Genomic DNA, 14,030 nt, shown 5'->3' on the forward strand with positions numbered 1-14,030 from the left:
TTAATTCATTTCTGCCAGCAATATTCCTTGATGTGAGAATGAATTTTGTGATTGATTTTTTGGTATCCTTCTTCTTGCTTATTTGTAGAATTCATGAATTACCAGTGATTCACATCCAATTACAAAGATATATTTTGGCTGGTCTGTTCTCACCAACGTATTTAAAAGTACAAAAGAACAGAATTAATCAAGGTGAGAGATTTTAAATGAGAAGCTGTCCATTGGCAATGTGAGGTGGGCAGTTTTTTCAGCATTGGAGATAGAAACAGTGCTTGAGAAAACTTCTGCCTTTATAGGTGAAGAACAGGTCACTGATAGCAATAAATGACTGCAACCCCTTAAAAGTGACTAGAAAAGATAATGGCATTTTCTGCCTGAATTTGCTCTCAGCTGGTCACGCGTTTGATCTGCAGATTTATCTCCAGCTTGCAGCTTTTATTCTGAACCACAAGGAAAGCAGTAATCTCCCCTCAGCCCTTCCCTCCCTGAATAATCATCACAGCCCCCATGGAGAAGTCAAGGCCTCCAGAGAAAGCTGGTCCAGAGAAATGGAATGGAGAAAGGAATTATTAATGCCGTCGGTTTGAAATAGATGAAATTGTGTTGAAGTCACCCGAAATACAGTATTTAATTTGGGTCACCCATATTCAAAAACGATGACACCAGCTAGTGAAAGGAAGGTTTCTGAAATGATCTGTGGGTGTTTGGCTGCAAAGCCAGAAAAAATAGGATCATACAAGTTGATAATAGTGCTCATCTAAACAAAGAATGCCCTGCCTGTGTGGAGGGAAAGTAAATGTAGGATTTACTCTTCACTTTGGATTGGGTATGCAGGGTTCTGGCTATACGTTTCCCTTTGCTTTCAGGGGCTGAGGTGAGGAGAGAAGGGTTGTTTGGGAAACAGGAGTGCCCAGAAATCCCTCTCTACTGAGAGGAGACAGAGCCTCTCTCATTCACAAAAACTTCAAATTGATTCTCTCAGTGTAAAAAAGTAATTTCATACTCTAACAAGATTATAGCAGATTATAACTATTTTTTTTTTCAAACTGGCTCTTAATAAATCCTCTTAAATGAAGAATCCTCATTTGGCCTACAAAAAGCTATAGATCTAAAATCAGAAATGCAAATGCCTGGTGCTTCTGCCACATACTCCCTTCACACCCTCACATCCACATATATGCTTTTTTTTTTCATATAGAAAAGATCAAAATTCAACCCGGGTGTGAAGTATTTTTGTCTTTTCCCCCGACACTGTCGGAATTGCCTTTTCAAATGCTAAAGGGAAGAAATACATAATAAAGCATTTACTGAGGGAAGTTCCTAACAAAGTTCAGGCTCCTGGTAACTCGTTAGACCTAATGAGGAAAAGTTCTTTTAAAATAATCAAAAATTAGGCAACAAGAATTGTAGCCAGGATAATTTATACACCAGAAATTTCCCTTCCTCCCAGGAACAGCCTGCTCTAAAGAAAGGACAGCTCAAGAAACACATCTGCACATCTGCAACATGTAAACCTCACCTGGGCTTCATTTCCAAAGGCAGAGCTCCAAGTCTGTCCCCAGAACAACACCCCACAGAACTGGCCTGGAAACAGATCCACAGCCAGCTGGGATCCCAAATGCCAGCTGCCATCCGAATTTTTGAGTGCTCGTGGCTGGTAACTAAAGCAAAGGGAAACGTATAGCCAGAACCCTGCATACCCAATCCAAAGTGAAGAGTAAATCCTACATTTACTTTCCCTCCACACAGGCAGGGCATTCTTTGTTTAGATGAGCACTATTATCAACTTGTATGATCCTATTTTTTCTGGCTTTGCAGCCAAACACCCACAGATCATTTCAGAAACCTTCCTTTCACTAGCTGGTGTCATCATTTTTGAATATGGGTGACCCAAATTAAATACTGTATTTCGGGTGACTTCAACACAATTTCATCTATTTCAATTCAATGGCATCACAATTTCCTTTCTCTGTTCCTGTCTTTCTCTATCCTTTAATGATGTCACCTTTCTACCATGGTTATTTTGATGCTATGCTGTGCATTTATAAGTTTTGTTGAAACTGTGAGAAGGCAGATATTAAACAAACCTGGCTGACTAATACAGAAAAATTCCATTTCACAGGCTAACTTCATCTCCCTCATCTGCTGGGGCTTGTGTGTGTCAGCAGCTCAGACCCAAACCAACTTTTATACCTGGAGATTTTTTGGAGGGAAAAATACCCCACAAATTTCAAATTAGTTTTTTCAGATACTGCTAGAGCCAATAGGAAAAACCCATTAGAAATAAAACAAAAATCCCAAAGCATTTCCTCTTGCCTGCAGCATACACAAGACCCAGCCCAAGCACTTTATGCCACGGCACAACCATAAATAGCAGCTTGCTCTGGGATGCTGCCCCATCCTGCACAGGAAAAAGCTCATCTTCCCTGCCACACTTCCTTTGGGGACTCTTGGAGCACTCAGCCTGCGCTGCCATCCACACTCCAGCACTGCAGCAGGCAGAGGGAAAGGGACCAAGAGGGATCAAAGAGGGTAAGTGTCAGCCAGGCACCTCCCCAGCTCTCCCTTCTTCATTTTTGCCACAGTTCGTGTTTCTGTTTGAGTTTGGGTTTCTTGCTGTTTCTATATTTAAGCAGACGAGATCATCTTTTCCATAAATATCACTTATTTTTTTTTTAGCCAGCTGTCATAGTCTGTTCTTCTAAGATGTTTACTTTGGGGAAAAGAAACTCTGGTAGATTTCTTGAAAAATCACGGATGAGTATCCGAATTCAGAGCAAAGATACTCAGAATAACTCACTGGCATAGGAGATGGTTAAAATTAGTGTTTCAGCTTCAGAAAGAAAATATTCTCAGATATTTACAATTATTCAATCCCTTAAGCTTCATTTTGAAAACTGGTTTAAACACGCAATTTTAACACTAGATCTATGAAGACATGGAAGCAGAATAGAAACCTTTGCCTGAAACTAAACTGTTCTTTCCCATCATCTCCTGGTGACATTCTGTCCCAGAACTTTGATCAATAATATTTTTTGTACCATTATGAAGGGAAAACAGTGAAGTAGAGAGGAAAGGGAAGAAGCGTGCTCTGCGTTCAGCGTTTGCGCTGGAGCTGGGGAGAGCGGTTCTGTGCGTGGGACATAGAGAAAAAGATTTTGGTACAGCTATGAATAGGAAACAGCGAAGCAGAGAGGAAAGGGAAGAAGCGTGCTCTGCGTTCAGCAGCTGTGCTGGAGCTGGGGAGAGCGGTTCTGTGCGTGGGACATAGAGAAGGCTCAAGGTTTTACTCCAGAAACCAAAGCCCGGGGCGGGAGGGAATAGCTGCTGGGGCTCTGCTCTCGGAGGCAGGGTGAGGAACCTGACTCGCTGCTGTTTGCAGAGCCGGAGATGGAGCTGCTGGCCGCTCTGGGCTGCGTCCTGCTGCTCCCCGCGGCTCTGGGGCAGGACTGTCCATCGCCGTGCAGGTGCCGGTCCCTGCCGGAGCCGGGGGCGCTCCTGGTGGACTGCGGCTCCCGGGGGCTGCGCTCCGTGCCCGCGCTGCCCCGCCGCGCCCGCAGCCTGCTCCTGCACAACAACAGCCTGAGCTCCGTCCCCGCCGGGGCCCTGGACGGCCTGGGCCACCTGCGGGACCTGCGGCTCGGGGACAACCCCTGGCACTGCGACTGTCGCATCCTCTACCTCAAGCTGTGGCTCCAGGATTTCTCCGCTCCCGCGCTCGCCCGGCTCAGGTGCGCCAGCCCCGCTCACCTGCGGACGAAAGCCCTGGCGCAGCTGACCGGCAACGACCTGGGCGCTTGCACGAGGCTCCCCCCGACACAGTGCCTCCAGTTCTTCTGGAGAGACCTCCTTTTAATTGCTGGAGCCGTGATTACCCTTCTTTTAGCGGCGTGGGCTCTGAAGTTCTCCAAAAAGCTGGTGTGCCAGCTCATCCTCGGGGGCCGGCGGCTGAGGAGGAGCATCCCCAAAACCCGCAAGACTCAGTGAGCTCTGCCCTGTCTGACAGAAACTCCCGACTCCTCCACAACAAAGAAAAGCAACGGAGCTGCTAACGCCGGTTTGAATAGTCAATGCTTAAAAAAGAAAAAAAAAAAGCTCCAAGTCTGGGTCCTCAAGCAAGTTTGATTTAATTTTTGTCCAAAAAGAAGCTTGGTGAGGTTTGGACAGACACCTTTCATCCTGATGCCATCTACGCATATGAAGAGCAGCTTCCACATTTTAAAAATAATTTAACTTAGTGCTTTCCCAGTGAATTCTCAGCTCTTATAGAAAGATTTACACTCCCACATCCTTCGATTTTTATATACGGAGATGAAAATCAATTGTATTACTGTAACAACTCCTTTCTCACTCGGGCTCTGCGAGTTTTACAACCCATCACCATCCCTCGGTGTCCCAGAGGGTTTGGCAGGACCATTCTGGTGCAGAAAAACTCAGTCATCTCTTCCTCAGGTTCAGGAGCTTCCTCCCACCAAAACCACCGAGATTTTATAGACCAGACACTGAATGTATCCCCTGTTGAATGCAGTTAAAGATGGACTGGTAAGGAGAATATAGTCAGCAAAATAATTTTAAATCTCACTGGATTTCCTGGAGGGTGAACAATAATAAAGCACTCTATGTAAAACTCAAATAATGGATGCTTATTGAACATTCACATTGACCCGAATTTGATTTCTTTCACGATTCTAAACATTTCTGATTTGATTTCTAAGATATTTGCAGAACTTGTCCTCTGGAGGTAATTTTAGAATAATTCCCCTTCACTGAGCTTTTCAATTTTTTTAAAAGACAACCACCATTCTGTAGGAATGAAGAATATTACAGAAGAAACGCACTCTGCCATCCCTCACGGAATTCCCTACATTTCTCGTTTCCCCAAAATGAAATAAATAATAAACACTAAAACCTTATCAGTCTTTTCTGTGCCTATGAACGAGACATGCATAGAATAGTAAACTGCTTTACTGCATGGCCTCAATAGTGCAAATATTTTTAAAATGAGCAATTAGCAAACATTTCTGCTTACACCAACACATCAAATAAGATGCACAGAACACAGGAAAAAAAATAGTTGAGAGAATTTTTCTGTCCTTATAGGAGGAAAGAGGAGGGAATTCCTCCATGACAGTAGTTCACATTCTACCAAAAGTGCATTGTATTCATAACTTTTCATCCATTTGGGTTTTATCTGAAAAAAAACCCTCTTCAAAGGGGACAACTGGAACTAACCGAGGGCTCAAAAGCAACACTCAGTGTTTATCTGGAAGGGCCCCCATGTCATGCTTAAGCCACACACTCCAACAAAGTCATAAATAACACCACGGTTGCTAATAATGTGCAAAGGCAGGAAAATACATCAGCTATCAAAATGAAACATGCAGGCAGCACTCCCAAAATGGGTTTGGAACACACCAAGAACTGTCACTGCATCCTGCCTGCAAGGGACAAACTGGTGGCTGTGTCTGCTTCCACAGTCTGGGAACACGTGTGATTGCTGGGATGACAATGAATAAAATAAAATAAAATAAAATAAAATAAAATAAAATAAAATATAAAAAATATAATAAAAAATAAAAACATAAAAATATATAAATATATAAATAAAATCTAAACATAAAATAAAAATAACAAACATATCATAGAAGAGAATAGAATAGAAATAGATAAAATAAAAAATAATAAAAATAAAATAAAATAAAATAAAATAAAATAAAATAAAATAAAATAAAATTATATTTGCTTCCACACTGGGCGGGGCAAGTCATCAGAGTCAGCATTCTTGACCAAAACCTCACTGTAGCACACAGAGAAGGTTTGTGTGAACAGCAGTTCTGTGTACATTGAAATTCAGTTAATGTGAAGAATACTTGCAGGTTTCATTCACTAAACAGCACAGTATGTGAAAAACCTTTTTGCCTATAAATTCTCTTTATTTTGTTAACACTGGAGCAAACAGCATTGCTCAAGCTGAATTACTTCAGTTCAGCTTCCACTTACTTTCTGCCAGGCTTTAGTTTGAGTTTATTCCAGGTCTGTTGTTTGAGCTCCTGCACTAGGGCAGTTTGCAAGGCTCCATCATCACAGAATGCTGCTCTCCTGTGTGCTGCAAGGACACGGGATACCATCCTGGCAGAACATGATTATTATGGTCCATGTGCTACGAGTCAGCTCTGGAACTCCCTGAAACACAAGGCAGCTCATTCCCTAAGAACCACCCTGTCTCAGCTCAGAGCAGGCTGAATAAACCAGCTCAGAGCAGACTGAATGAACCAGCTCAGAGCAGGCTGAATAAAACAGCTCAGCTCTACCTGATGGAATAAACCAACTCAGAGCAGGCTGAATAAAACAGCTCAGAGCAGGCTGAATAAAACAATTCAGAGCAGGCTGAATAAAACAGCTCAGGTCTACCTGATGGAATAAACCAGCTCAGAGCAGGCTGAATGCAACAATTCAGCTCTGCTTGATGGACTAAAACAGCTCAGCTCTGCCCAGTAAAAGTGGCCCTGCCTTGAGGAGTCCAGCTGTGCTGGTTTGCATCACTGATGTCCCTTCTCTGGGTGCAGCTGCTCTGGGACTGACTGCTGAAGTCAGCTACAAATACTCTTTTCTGCACCAGGACTGAAAGAACTGAAGCACTTCTGCTCATTTGTAAGACAGAAGAGTTTCCAAATCCAGAAAGAAAGCAACAGCAGCTGCTGAGGTCACTGCAGCTCCTGGGAATGCACAGCAGGAACAGGGGAGCCTGGGGAGGAGCTGCCCAAAAGATGCCAAGGGTGGAGCTAAGCAGGTGGAAAAAAAACAGTGGCATTGCCATGGACACTTGATATGCCTGCTTTTTTATGTAGATTTTTTTTTTTAATGGAAAATACCTTCTTCCTGCCTGCATAGGGCTCTGGCAGCTGCCTGCTTTTTTATATATGATTTTTATTTTTATTTTTAATGGAAAATACCTTTCTCCTGCCTGCACAGGGCAGTGGCAGCTGCCTGCTTTTTTATATATTCATTTTTTTTAATGGAAAATACCTTCTTCCTGCCTGCATAGGGCTCTGTCAGCTGCCTGCTTTTTTATATATGATTTTTATTTTTATTTTTAATGGAAAATACCTTTCTCCTGCCTGCACAGGGCAGTGGCAGCTGCCAGCAGCTCCAACCCAAGTGCCACTGCCAGGGAGGGCTGGCCACCTGGGCAGTGTAGGAAATGACATGGCTTGGGGAATGGAGCCAGCTCGAGCCCTCCTGCCCTGGCAGGAGCATCTGCTCACAACAGAGAAGCAGAAGTGTCTGCATGTGATGCAAGTTATTATTTAGAAGAGACGCTTGTTCAGAGCAAAATTGCAATATTTTCACTAAAAAGTACCTAACGTTAGTGTGGAGTCACTGAATTTGCATGTCCTAAGGATGTTGGTATTTTAAAAACATACATTTCTCATGTATTTCAAATCCCACCTCCTGCAGGTGAAGGTTAAATGATGCATGAGATCTAAGTGTACTCCACAGAGTTTTATTTTTTTTTCCCCACGAAGTAAAGAGGAAGAAATCTGAAAGCAGTTTTTTGTTCCACCCTGGGGTCTCTCACATGCTTTGAGAGTCAGCCCAGCCTTTCCCAGGAGCAGCTCCACGATGTGGATACATGGCATTTTTCTGTTCTGACAGTCTTCTCTTAAGGGTAAGGGAGTGTAGGAAGTAGATTTGAATTTACATATCTCCATGGGCTCACATTCATATCTAACCTTGAGAGGATTTTGACTGTAAATCTGCCTTAAGGTTTGCTCAGCAACCTACATAAAATCAATTCACACTAAATTCATACTAGAGAATAAGCACAGGAATTAAATACATTGCAAAGTTAACCGGCTTGTTCTGTATTTATCATTTGGTTAAGCAGCTGTGCATTTAAGGATTCAGATTTAGTGCTTCCTTTCAAAGAATTTAACTACACAGAAAATGAGTAATACAAAGTAAAATATTTCTTTCTGTTCAAAGGTTCACTGTTGAAATTCTGCTCACTGTCTCTTTCTTCAGTTAAACCCCAGCTATGTCACAAGAGATATGTCACATAATGACAGTAATTTTCCATTTTAGTTGCACACCTCTGCTTGCACTGACCAAATATGGAACTGCACTAAAAACCACTAGACTAACATATCCAATAAAAAGAGAAAAACTCACCCAAGAAAAAGTTTCAAACAGCAGAATACCAAGACTGTTCCTAGCCAAACAGAACAAGAGAAAAAAATAGGCACTCCCTTAAGTGAACAGGAAATTTCTTCTATTTTTGAACTAGTAAACTGTAAGAACTAAATACTAATTCAATGTACAAAATACACACAGAATGCAGTGAAACAGATCGTTGGTTGGTCTATGCTGCCACTCCTGTATCCTAAATTAATTAGCCAATACATATTCATTCTCATGCTGGTTTATGTTTAAATGCACTGTTTGGAATAAAATGCACTGATGGAATAAAACAGTTCAGCTCTGCCCAGTAAAAGTGGCCCTGCCTTGTGGAATCCAGCTGTCTGGCTTTGCATCACCGATGTCCCTTCTCTATTATTAAAACAGAATTTGAGGCTTCACAAAACTGCTGTAAGGCCCACACACTTGCATGTTGTGAGTTATACCTGAATGACAGGATTTTTCCTTGACTGCATGTGAAATGTCAGCACTGAAATATTAACAATTCCTACCCAATGATTCCTTTGATGGTGCTAAGTTTACTGTAATGCTTAGTAATGCTAAGTTTATTTATCTTAATGCCCTTTCTCTCCAGAGCACAAAACAATTTCCCAAAGTGCTGCAGCTCTGTTGTTGGAACTCAGGTAAATATTTTGCCACTGCGCTGACTCCAATGAAATTCAGATTACTCTCGATAATGGGTGTGACAACAAATTGCTCCAGTTTCATAATGGCCACATGGCTGCTATTTATACTGAGCTCCTTCCCAGGGGCAATTTGCTCCTGATGTGGCCTCTCCAGTGCCTTCCCAATGCTTATCCCACTGATGTCACAGCTGCTGCCTGACCTGGCATCTTCATTTTAGGCAAAAGAAAGGGGATGTGCCTGGCTCAGAGTTTTGCTCAGATTTCATTTGGCTTGGCTTGTGTGACCAGCAAGCATCCAGTTCTCTAGCAATCTGGAGTTATGAAAGTTGAATGGTGCATCAAGACATTCCCTGGGAAAAGTGGATTGAAACCTCTTGTCTCAGAATACTATTAAAGAATAAGGCTACAGAAATACAGAGCATTCATCTTAGTCCAAGGGGAAAAAATTCAAATGAAGCCCTTTCTCAAATGACCTTGATCTCTAGGGAAGGGAGGGTCAGCAGGGATGGATTGCAGCTTCCCTTTTCTCCTTGAATCATCTTTCTTGTCCCTCTTTAGGGGTCAAAATGGTTTTACCTCTTAACTAATAATTTATTTATTGACAAGGATTCCTGGATTGCCTCTTATGGCCACGGAGAAGGCCTCTGGAACCTGACACATCCAAATAAAATCGACCTTTGCAACCCTCTCCCATCAACAGCAGGGCGAAGCAGAGGGATCACATCACATCACCAAAGGCTGCCCTCATGACAGCAGAGCATTTAGAACTGAGGGTGTTTCTGACTTCCCTGAGCTTGCAAGGACACTGCAAAACCCAGTAATTTTATGTTCAGATGCACTTATCAAAAGCTGGATTATGGAAGGACAAAAACGCAGCCAGCAGCAATTAGAACCCGAAGGAAAGAGGCAATGAAAGGACACAAACTGCACAGCAAAATCTCAGAGCCCCCAGGGGATTCCTCTGCTCCCAGGCACCGCTTTGTCCGACTGCTCTGAAACCGGACCAACATTGGCACCTAGTGGCTGCTGAATTCCACAGGGACACAGGTTCCCTGAAGTTTGTCAGCCTTTCCAAGACCTCAGTGATGGGCTCACATTTTCCAAACGAGCTGCCAATTACTGCCAGCTCTTCCCGGAGTTTCCATACAAGTTTTCTGCCCTAAAGTGGCAGAAGGTGCAGGACATAAATTGTTTCCTATTGGCAGAAACGTGAAGTTATTATAATTGTGGACGCTGGGCAATACAATGTCCATTTGTTTTTTCACTGTGGTTAATCATTTTTAGACATGCCTGGAATTTTCTGCTGCTCCCAAAGCCACAGCTCAATATTTACATTGAAACTTGGCCGAGGTTTTATTCCTTCTGTTTTCCTAAAGTCATGATGAACTGCAACGTAAATTCAAATTAGACTAATAATTTTGGTACTATGGCTTCATCCTATCAAAGTGTGATAAAACAAAAGAAAAGGGAAAAAAATGTATATTAAGTAAAACAAAATAATGAAATCAAATCCCTTTGTGGGTCTCTTCCCCTGCCATTCCCCTACCTAACTGATGTGCAACATCATTATTTTAAAGGCCCAAGTATATTAACACAAGTTGAGCTCCCTCAGCAATGTGTACCAGGGAAAAGCTACCATCAAGAAATCCAACTATTGTGATAATATCGGGGGATCCCAAACGGACACGAGGAGAATGAAAGCCCAGATTTTAGGATGTCTGATAAAAAGAATAAAGAGCCAGCAAATGCTGCAGACTTCCAGGTGTTTCTTCACTGAGTCTTTAGCACTTTGTGTAGTATTTCATGGCCATGCAGCCTCAGGCCAGCTGGTAAATCCCAGTTCACTGCTGCCCTGTGGGACTGGCTGCACTGGAAATGCCTGGCAGGAATCCTGGTGGTGCTGTTAAAGGCACCCAAAATCTCCCTGCCCCTGCACTCCTGAAGGTGCAGCTCCAAGCAAGGTCACCAAGGAGCTCAGGGAACCGCACGGACACCCTGAACAAGGGGACTGCCTGTGAGGATTACCCAAATTAACCGAGGGGTTTGGTCCCATCGGCCACTCCGTGTCTGAGACCGACCACCGGCTGGGTTTGAGAAATCATCTCCGTACCTGGCATGGCTCTGAAGTGGGGTGTGTGTCCTCACACCCCTGAGATAAACCCATGCAGTGGCTGCCTTCCATCCTCTATAGAGCACAGGCAAGGAGAAAAGGATGGCTGACCAAGATTGCTAAAAGCCAAGCAGAGGAGGATTTACACTTCATTCATTCTGAAGATGATTAAGCTGTGTATATGAATATAGTATTTCAAATGACAAAGAGGCCAGTCTCCGCAGCTGAGTCATCTGAAAGGAACTGGAAATAGCTGATGGTTTCTAACATTCAAAATGCCTAACTTGGAAAATGTCATGAATACAATTACAATTTTTTTGTTCCTCCCAGCTTGTTCTGGAGCTAGGCTGATAACAAACGTGACACCCGCGCAGGGTGAGGGGCACGTCACACGTGACAAAGTCACACACTTTGCTGAACTGCAGCAGAACAGAAACTATTCCATTGCTAGGAGTCACCAGAAAGGAGACATTTCCCATTTTTCTCATAACAAGGGGAGGCTCTGCAGGCTTACAAGAAATACTCAATACAAATCCTTGGCTGGAGAAGTTTTGGACACCGAATTCATTGCTGTTTATTTGTCAGTAATTTCCTTATAACTTGATGGTTCTCCTGCCACCTGTGCTACTACAGAAAAAGGACACCAGGCAGAGGCAAAGTTTCTGCTAGAATGGGTCTAAGTGACATCACTTTCTGGGATTCCAGGAGTCCTCCAAGTGCTGGGATAACAGCTGCTTGGAAGGACAAAGGGTTGAGTGTGGACAAGAGCACATAAGGAAAACCCCACTGTAACAATCCCAGCTAAACACAGTTCTTACCATTACCCCAAAGAGCATCTCTATCCATGTGCTGCTCCCCAATTCCTGCTCACAAACATGGGAAAAAGGAAATTCCAGCAGGAATTCCTGCATCCTGTGCAGCAGGAATAATTACCGGTGATGGGTAACAAGAAACACCCATCCATTTCTGTCAGCCCTTTGTGAGTTAAAAGCTCCACACCCCAGCCACAGAGAGGACAAAACATTGTCTCTCCTGTAAACATAAACACTCAGGTACTCTCCTCAAGAAGGAAAGCTCAAAATATTTAAAAAATTATATGACTGGAACAAGAGCAGTTTGCTTTCAGAAACTCAAGAATCAGAGCATGTATGATGTAATAAGCACAGTAAGAATTTATGCATCAAATCTATGGGGTTATGTCAGGTAATGCTGAGTATGGGAACGTGGTTTTATTACTTAAAAAAATATAAAAGCAACCAAAAAGACCCAAATAAGTCATCACTTTATATATATTGTATTTATTATAAAAGATGATCTTTAAATATTTAACAAATAGCTCTTTTTGAAAAGAAATTACAATATATCACTACTTTTGTTGTCTGAAAGAACTCAGTCTATTCCAGCTGACTCAGCTGTAAAATCAGTAGACCGTAAAATTATATCAAGAGCCACAGATGCTTAAACATTCTCTTAACCAAAATCTAACCAGGGAAAGGCTGTACCACAAAAGGAGCGCTACCAAATCAAACAACACGCCTGCATTGTCAATACCAAATGTTGAAATTTGCTGGAACACAGTATAAACAATGTGCCCACCAAGCCATAACATGGTTTTCATGAACAATTTTGGTGATTGCTCTACATCCCCACTGGAAGCCACTGGGAATGAATGCTTGCTACTGCAGAGAATTCAATAAATAATAAATTCAATAAATTCACTGTGTCCTCACGGAGTTACAGAATTTACTTGGAACTCCTGCTCTTGTGCTGGCTCGTAGGAGATCACTGTAGATGTTTATTTAGAAGGTCAGAACTTAATTAATTTCCTTTTTAGCTTCAAGTCTCCAGCAGCTGCTTTGAAACATAACCCAGTCCTACCCCCCAAATCCAAGGTGGAAATTGCCAACTTCTACCTGCGCCCAGGGCTCTGCAGCTCAGTTTGGTGGAGTTGAAATTTCATTTTCCCTATGGAACTGAGAGAACAGGAAACTGTGGCTAAGGCCACTTCAGGGTTTTTCTCCCAGGTTTTAGTCCTGCTTAATTCAGAGTTGCAGGAACAGAAAACCTTTGGTCCAGCCTGGCTGAGGACTCAAACCTCTTCTCTTGGCTGGAAGGTAACCATGGATCACCAAAAATATATATCCAGACCTGAAAAGGAATAATCCTGGGGCCACCCAAAACCAGATTGATTTCAGAGGCAATGCAAGCCAAGCTGGCCTGGTTGGCTGTGCTAGCTCAGAAATAATCAGGTTGCTCTCCTCCTGCACAACCACCGCCAGGACAATTTAACTCTCACTCTTTGCCATAAAAGAGTTTCATTTCACAATTTCATAACCTGAAACGATGAGGATGGAATTGAGCTGACCTTTGGTGCAAAGAACGGAATGATGAAATGCATTCTATCAATGTAATTAATTAACAAAGCTTATTTTATTAGCATTTTGATCTTCCACATAACCTAAGGGAGAGTACCTGTTGAAGAGCACTTTGCTTCGTAGATAACCCAGACAGCAGCTCAAACAACTAATTCCAGACTCCCGAGATATATTTATCTTGATGCACAGAAGCAGTGTGCGGTGTAAAAGTCACACACAGACACGTAGCTGGATGTCAACAGCTCCAAAGGCGTCTCGCAGAAGCACGGGAACCTCACAAGGGTGAAAAGCCATAGCCCTGAGCCTCGGCCCGTGCCTGTGCAAACAAACCACACCCAGCTCAGAGCCGAAAATGAAAACCCAGCGAGGCGAGCTGCGAGGCTGAGCGGCGGCTGCACCTGTTTGTTTCTGCAAAAGGAGTACAGAGAACCAGCAAAACGCAGCGCAGAAATCCGTCACCCCGCGAGGATGCGGACGAACACAGCCGAGGGCAGACTGTCCGCCCGGCAGCGATCAAGGAACGGTTCACCAGCACCCCAGGGTGGGACCGGGACAAGGGGACCTGCGGCCAGTCCGGGACTGCCGGGCATAGTGACCGATCCCGGGCATAGTGACCGATCCCGGGGCAGGGACCGATCCCGGGGCAGGGACCGATCCCGGGCATAGTGACCGATCCCGGGCATAGTGACCGATCCCGGGGCAGGGACCGATCCCTGCTTG

The 14,030-nt window shown here is 43.4% G+C and overlaps 1 protein-coding gene across 1 annotated transcript; it reads left to right on the forward strand.

Annotated features, from left to right (window-relative positions):
* Positions 1 to 2,389: 2,389 nt before the first annotated feature.
* On the forward strand, positions 2,390 to 6,196 carry GP9 (glycoprotein IX platelet). Its single transcript, XM_062500904.1, has 2 exons — positions 2,390 to 2,532; positions 3,383 to 6,196. Exon 2 carries the CDS (start codon positions 3,391 to 3,393, stop codon positions 3,985 to 3,987), a length of 597 nt encoding a protein of 198 aa, XP_062356888.1. The 5' UTR covers positions 2,390 to 2,532; positions 3,383 to 3,390; the 3' UTR covers positions 3,988 to 6,196.
* Positions 6,197 to 14,030: the final 7,834 nt, after the last annotated feature.

The sequence above is a fragment of the Cinclus cinclus genome, chromosome 12, assembly GCF_963662255.1.
Source record: "Cinclus cinclus chromosome 12, bCinCin1.1, whole genome shotgun sequence".
Lineage (NCBI taxonomy): Eukaryota > Metazoa > Chordata > Aves > Passeriformes > Cinclidae > Cinclus > Cinclus cinclus.